Genomic DNA, 7956 nt, shown 5'->3' on the forward strand with positions numbered 1-7956 from the left:
AAAAAAAGGTGAGTATTAAGAAGTCTGTCAGTGTTTTTGGGCAAATTTACTGGTTCCATTTGCATTTCTCAGAGTCAAAGAAGTGCGTTATCAGTGTGGCATAGTGTATGTTTGTTTTGGGGAAAATGTAAAGTAGAGGGCTCAAAGACCATTGCAGTGTGAGATGGTTTACAAAAATATTAACTTGAAATCTTTTTGTTTGCTTGTGTTTTTTAATAGTGATTTGGACATGTCAGAGTTCCTTATTAATCCAAACGCAGGCCCTTGCCGCTACAACTTGATTGCTGTCTCCAATCACTATGGAGGAATGGGAGGAGGGCACTGTAAGTTATTTCAAATATCATCATTTTACATGTCAGCTTTGTATATTTATTTTAAATACTGATCAATTTCAATAACTGGCTTTTTTTAATGGTCGAGGGATTTTTGCTTCCTTCACAAGAGTTTTTTAATACAAGAATCTATATGAAATGAGAGTTCAAGAGTGATTGCAGGTTCTTTTTTATTTTTAGTTCCAGATATTGTGAAAAGAGTAGTAGAAGAGTTCCATAGGAGCTACTGTTCTCTGACAACTTATTTTGTCTTACTTGTTGGTATTTTTGTACATTGTAGATCTCCTTGAAAGCAGAGAGAATAATGAAGAAGTGGCTAAGGGTTTTTATTTCAAATATTCTTTCTCCCTATATATTTTCTTTATTTAGAGGAGGAATGTTATTGATGGTGGTGTTTTAAAAATTGAAAAAGTGTGATTATCATAACAGGTTTTTAGTAGGTAAAAGTGTTTTACTGCAACAAACTGTAGCAACTGATTGTAATGAATGTAACAAGGTACAAAAATTGCACTTTTCTGTCTTAGATACTGCTTTCGCAAAAAATAAAGACGATGGAAAATGGTACTACTTTGATGACAGCAGCGTGTCAATTGCATGCGAGGATCAAATAGTGGCAAGTACCCTTTGCTTTTCTAAAATTGAGACTGTTGGTGATACTAACTTGAGGGAGTTTAAATGAACCCAGCAGTAAATCTGCATGTGGTAGTTTGTCTCGTTTTAGAGGACTGTACAAAACAAAAATATTTTTCTCTGCCATGCTGGAAGAATTTATATGAAATTTTGATCTCTGTAATTTTACCTTATAGACTTGTAATTGATTTAAAATATTTTGCCTGGAGTCTCATCATCGTCTTATACTCTTTTACAGTCCAAAGCAGCGTATGTGCTCTTCTACCAGAGACAGGATACAATCAGTGGAACTGGCTTTTTTCCTCTTGACCGGGAAACTAAACAAGGTGCTTCAGCTGCCACAGGCATCCCACTAGAGAGCGATGAAGACAGCAATGAAAATGATAATGATATAGAAAATGAAAATTGTATGCACACTAACTAATGGAAGAACTAGAAGCCATAAAAGAGACTTTCCTACAGGGGATACCTATTGAAAGAGTGAAATTGCCCACCAAATTAAAAAAATAAAAATCTGAGATGGGGAATTTCAGATAACAGAATGTAAATCTTTATTACATTTTAACATGTGCAGTACTTGAAGTGAAACAATAAAATCTTTAACGAAATTGTCTCTAATGCATTTACAGTCTTGTATTCACAAGCTATATATAGGAAATCACAAATAAACCCCTTTTAAGTTTTCTGCTGCTGTTCTGATGGATTATGTTTTCTTTGGTTTTGGATGTGAGTTAATAACGAAAATGTTAAATCTGTGGACTTCTGACATTTATTTTCTTAGTACTGCAAGAATACTACTGCCAAGTCTAGTTTCTGGATGAATATATTCATGTCCCTTAGGCTGTCACACAGACTATAAGTAAAAATGTCATAAACATAAGCAGTAGTTTCGAAACAACAAATTTCTATGTTTCTCCCTAAAAAAAAATACCTTTTTAAATTTGATCATGATAGAAGAAATAGCTTGAAAAGGTGTTTTAACCTTTCGTGATATAGTTGTGCATCCAGAATATTATGTTCACCTTACTGCTGCTGTGGAACAGGTTCTGGATGTCATGCTGCATTAACAAAGTTTTTCAATTAAATGTAAGTATCCTTTGTTGCTTGTTGGAATCTACTCTGCAAACATAATTCCTGTTATCTTGCTTATAAGACATGCATAATTTTAATCTGATGTCAGTCCAAAATTTAAAATTGTGCTGTAAGTTCTCTCTCCCCAGTTTTCATAGTTTGACAGCTTGCAAACTACTCTGTAATAGGGTCAGAGTTAATAGTATTCTGTATCCGTAGTAATGACTGTGTATCGGGCTTAGATGAGAATTTCTCAATATAACCTACCTTTAAATCATTAATGAACAAATTGGTTTTAAAGGTAGGCCTGTTAATTTTCTTTGTGTGTTCCTGTTGGAATTCACCATAGCCTTACAGCTCTGAAAAGGTAACTCATTATAAGAGAATTGGCATTTGCATGTTCAAGTCAGAACCTGTACAGTATATAAGGCATAAAAACTTTGAATTGGGTTTCAGTTAATCGTGTTCAGGGGTCCAGGATGCCAAAATAAGTGTGACAATTTGAAACATTTTTTAATTTGCTGCTTTCCCTTCAATCTAGTTGGAAGAATGTATTGTTAATTTGTATACAATACTGCCTTTGAGAGGAACCCTTGATTGCGGGGGCACATTTCACATATCTACTACCTGGAGAATTGCTTTGTGTCCCACTGTTCAAACAGATAATTAAAAATAAAGATAAAAGCAAAAAGTATGATGTTCTTCACTTGAACTAATCAAATACAATAGGTTATAAATTGTGTATTGTAAATAAAAGTTCACTCTGTGAGTGCACATTTTGGTAAATTATTTATTTATGTTAGCATTAAAAAGTTTAAAAAATTGCATTTGACCAGGATATAAATGAGGTATGTTGGACATGGCTTTGCTTTATACCTTGATATTAAACTGGTGTTTCATCCTGGTATTTTAAAGCTGCTTTGAGGTTTTTTTTTTAAATGTAAACTAACCTCCTGCATGACAGAGGTTAAAATTTTGTCTGCACTTGAGTTCACTTGGGTTTACATTTGAAATGCGCATGTTTATTTATACAGATTTCAATAAAGCTATTCAAGGCCTTATTTAGTCTTTCAGTTTCTTACACATTCTTTTACCACAGCCTTCGGGTAGTGAATAGTCTTTATCTAACCAAAAGATTTATATTATCAATTTTAAAAATGGCTATATGATTACCAACATGAACTAAGATTAATAGCATTTCCAGAAGATAATACATAGATGTAGGACAGGTTCTCTTCTGTCCTGTTTGGCTCTAAAACATTTATAAGGCAACAACAAAAACCTTTGTGGTTAGCTTTTCTTTTAGAATTTTTTAATAAGTAATGATCAAGTGACAAGATATTAACACTGAGATAGTTTGTGGAATGAGGCAACGTATTTTAAGGTTAGACAAACTGACATGGTGAAAGAAAAATGACAAAAGTTTCTTGCTTGAAACCTCATATTTAAGTGTGGAAGACAATCTGATAGAAAGCTGAGAAAGGAAAATGCTGTGTGAGTTTAACTAACAGTAATCAGAGCACTTCAGAGACAATCTGTGAAGCAGAGGAAGTAAACCTAGAGAAGGAACCACCTTTTTGAAAATCACGCACCATTTTCCTTCTCTAACAAAAGGGCCCCATACGTTTATACTCCCATTGCTTTTCTTGTATCACGTTGGCCTATACCTTGCTTGGAAGAGTTTGTTTGTTTGTTTTCTTTTTATAGAGATTTTAACTTGGAAGAAAATTTCTTAGAAGTCCTGTTGTTCGTTGTACGGGCCAAACAAATAGGACTGGACTGCTTGAGCGCCAGGTGTAAAACTGGTCCACGTGTCACAGATTCATAAAATGGTTTGGGTAGTAAGGGATGTATCCCACCAGTTCAGGCTGCCCAGGGATCCATCCGGTCTGGCCTTGAACACCTCCAGGGTTGCAGCTCCCACAGCTTCTCTGGCTAACTTGTGCCAGTGCCTCGCCATGCTCCTTGTGAAAGATTTCTTCCTTACATTCAATCTAAATATACCGTCTTTCTGTTCAAAACTGTACAAGCCCAACTCTCTCTGCCTTTCCTTTAGGTGCTCCAGCCCTCTGATCATCCTCATGGCCCTCCTCTGGGCCTCCTCCAACAGCTCCACATCTTCCCTGAGCTGTGGCCCCAGGCCTGGATGCTGTATTTCCAGTGGAGCCTCATGAGGTTGGAGTACAGGAGGGCAATCACCTCCCTTGAGCAAAACCAACAGAACTCCGGACCAAGATTTTCTTCTTGTGGATTGGTTGGAGTTGTTCGGTTTTTGTGTACGTGACTCCCTTCTTGGTGCAGTGTTACCTGCTTCAAAGCTTACTTTTAGAGTCAGTTCTCAGTAGGCATTCTCCAGAGTGCAACTCTCCCATAATCTGGGAGAGGAAGCAGAAATTCCATGAGGTCTCTTTGCTTTAGGCCTTTTTACAACATGGTGAGGCTAACTCCTAAAAGTTCTTGTAAAGTGCCAGTTAAGAAAAGGAAAAATAACATAATTTCATGTTTTATGACATGGGACGACTTCTTATTTTTAATTTGGTTTCCAGCACGCTGAGTTTATAAGCTTCTTAACCAGATGTGAAAACCAATGAGTTTTCTATGTGAACATCTTCAAGGTTTCTGGGAATCTAGCCAAATTGTTATTTTGGTAAAATTATTATGTATTCACATGGAAGGGATAATTCATTCATCATGGACACGCTTAAAATTAAAGCTCCAGAAAACACATTCTTCTTCACGGTGTCTATCAAAAGGTACTGGAACTCATCTGGTGTTTAAACAGACAAGGAAGTGGTTCCTGCCCTCTCTCCTTGTGGGTCACTTCTGGCAAAAAAAATCTACAGCACGCTCTCAGTTTTTTGGAGCTGCAGTGACGGCTGGCTTTTTGATGGTTCTACGTGTCAGCATAAAACCCAAACTGGCAGGGCACAGAAAACCTCGTTAACATGATAGTCACAGAAGCAAAACAGAGTGGAAGGCAGAAGACAGTGTGCAGCTCCCAGCCGCCGTGCCGGTTCTGTGACAGCAGCATGGGATGCAGAGCCGGGCTGCGGCGAAGGGAGGGGGGGAGGTGTGCCCTGACCTCGTTTCAGTTGGCTTCAACCAGCACTCTAGGTGCTTTGGTGCCATTCTGTTCCTTGGTCTCTTTTGTTAACCATTTGGATTGAGGTCCTGCCTGTCTTCCTGGCACATCCTGAGGTGATGTCTGCGATTTGCAGTTGAGATGACAGGTGAGAAAAGCTGTCAGATAACATCCCCCAGATGGCGAAGGACGCTTTTCAGCATCTACAGCAGTTACTAAGGGGAAGGCTCGACCCTTGCAGCTTTCCCAGCAAATCTGCACCCTGTTATGAAGTGCAATGTGTTTTCTAAGTGTTTGAAATCTTCAGGGGGAAGGCAGTGTGACAGGCAAAGAATTTAACTGGCAGAGCTGCAGCTTTCCTCAGAAATTGTTCTTTCCTTAATATCAGACTAATATCAGAGTATGATTTCACATTGTTTTCAAGTTTTAGTTACTTTGACAAAGAAAACCACTATAAATGTAACGAGACAGAATTAATATGAGAGCTGTATTTGGTAGAACAAATATTCTTAATGAGAAGGTAAACTACATTTTTCCTTTGGAGTTTATTGTCCTTTTCTATGGGTAGGTAAACTAATTGTGAAAACAGTTCCACTTTCTTATTTCCAGTGTTACAGGGGCACCACATGCATCCAATGGAAGCAACCTCACAGAAGATGAATGAAACCCTGGAAAGGCACACAAGCCCTGGACGAGTCAAATGTGACAAATCTATGGCCAAGTACCCCATTAACTAGGGAATGAATGGGGCTTCTGTGTGCTGGGTGGCATTAACAGTCCTCCAGGGACAAATAATAGAAAGGACTCAAAGAATCATGTCGATCAGTATGGTTTTAGTCGGCCTCATTATTTGTTATTGTTATATTTTGTAATTATGGGTGTTCTTAATTGCAAAGTAACATCGTTAAGATCACGCTATAGGTATGCCTAGAATAATTTAAGTGCTTGACATCTAATTATCACTTTAAATATCACATCAACGTGATTATCATACAGTATTACCCAATACAGTTTCAAAGAGTAGCAACTGATCAACAGCCTTCACAAATCATTGTGGAATAGGGGCATTGCGGGAGAATTCAGAGATGCTTGTTCTCAAATTAATGTTTTTATTTGGTGTGTGGAATACTCACTTCATAGCCATACTGGTTATATCCCAGGAAGTAGCACATACCCAAACCCTCGTGCAAGTGGGCAAGCGACTCAGTGTGAGCTCCCAGTGGGTAACAGCAGCATGAGAACTCCTCTGGGATGCATAAGCAAATATAGGAGATTGATCTAACCTTCATAGGTCTGCCTGCACTACAGATCCTGGGAATATACAGTGTACCAGTTACGACCTTTTTAAAGTTAAGATGTGATCTGGGAGACATTAGAGAAAAAAAGATAACCATATGATATCTCCTTTTTGTTCTTCCACTCTGGTACTGGATGAGAACTGCTGCTTCTTGATGGAATTTCTGCTGATGAACACTGACAAGTGCAGAAATGCTCATGTTGTAAAGCATACCACTCCTCCAAAATGAAAATTAAAACTACAAATCATGCAGTCAAAATGAAGTCTGTTGTGGGGTCTGAGGGTGGGAATCCATTCTCCAGAATGCAATGAAAAGCATGGGGGAAGAATTCAGGAGCACGCTGCTTGTTTTCAGTATTTGTTGATGCTATGAAACACACACTGCTCTGTGGGTGGGTGTCAGTGTGAGCATCTCACAGCTGAGGAGGAAATCCTCAGGCAGAAGAGACGGTAATTTGTAACTCTGCATCATCTGTACTTACTAAGAACTGCTGCACAGAACATATCTTCTGCCAACTCAGATACACACTTATCTGTGGGATTCAAGAACTGCCAGTTAGAAGTGCTCACATGGTACTCATTTTCTTCTGCAACCTCTGATCAGAGGGGAGAGGGTTCCCGTCCTGCTTTAGTTCTGCTCCCCCTTTCCAGGTGAAGCTTCCACACAGGCTTCATTGATGTTGGCTGATTGTGCATGAACTAAGAGCTGCCTGATGAATTAAACAGCATCTGAATGATCTATTCATTTGGCAAGACTGATGTTCTGTATCGTTTTGCTCTGAATGACTTGGATCCTAAGTACTAACATAGGCAGTAAGCTGAGATGGTGCCTTGTTCTGTCTTCAGATGCCTAGTTCAGCTTTCCGGATGAACAGATGTCTGAGTGTGCTCACGGTGCCAGCACTCCCCTTGAAGGGCTGTGCCTCACTGTCCCCCTTCTCTGGTGCCTCCACAAGTGCTTCTCCATTGTGCCTTCATGCTGCAGCACCCCTAGGTTTGCCCCAGATGTTCCTGTGCCAGGCACAGCCCTGCACACTGCAACCAAAGGAACTACTCAGGACAAGGGTTTCTAATGCACCTCTGAATGCAGCAAGGGCACAACAGGACTTTGAGCAGCAACTGCATATTTTAAAGTGGTGAAAGGATTTGGAAATGGGGGAAACTTGGAGTACTTTGATGAAAAGTACTTTTTGTTAGACTTCAGGTTGGCTCAGCTCTTTTGAGGCCCCATCTGAAGTACTGCATCCAGGCCTGGGGCCCCCAGTTCAGAAAGGACATGGAGCTCTAGGAGTGGGTTCAGAGGAGGGCCACTAAGATGATCAGAGGGCTGGAGCACCTCTCCTATGAGGACAGATTGAGGGAACTGGGCTGTTTAGCTTGGAGAAGAGAAGGTTCAGGGGAGACCTCATTGGCCTTCCAGTACTTGAAGGGAGCGTATAAACAGGAGGGGGAACGGCTGTTTACGAGGGTGGATAGTGATAGGACAAGGGGAAATAGTTTTAAACTGAGACAGGGGAGGTTTAGGTTAGATATTAGGAGGAAGT

General features: G+C 39.6%; 1 protein-coding gene across 3 annotated transcripts in view; it reads left to right on the top strand.

Annotated features, from left to right (window-relative positions):
• USP15 (ubiquitin specific peptidase 15) overlaps positions 1 to 3094 on the top strand; it is a 64273-nt gene extending 61179 nt beyond the window's left edge. For all 3 annotated transcript variants that reach the window (XM_003202039.4, XM_019612954.2, XM_010707672.3), the window contains 3 exons: positions 220 to 323; positions 857 to 945; positions 1201 to 3094. In XM_003202039.4, the coding sequence (XP_003202087.1) occupies positions 220 to 323; positions 857 to 945; positions 1201 to 1386 (379 nt within the window). In that variant the 3' untranslated portion in view covers positions 1387 to 3094. The remainder of the gene's footprint in view (positions 1 to 219; positions 324 to 856; positions 946 to 1200) is intronic.
• Positions 3095 to 7956: the final 4862 nt, after the last annotated feature.

This window comes from Meleagris gallopavo, chromosome 1 (genome assembly GCF_000146605.3).
Source record: "Meleagris gallopavo isolate NT-WF06-2002-E0010 breed Aviagen turkey brand Nicholas breeding stock chromosome 1, Turkey_5.1, whole genome shotgun sequence".
Classification (NCBI taxonomy): domain Eukaryota; kingdom Metazoa; phylum Chordata; class Aves; order Galliformes; family Phasianidae; genus Meleagris; species Meleagris gallopavo.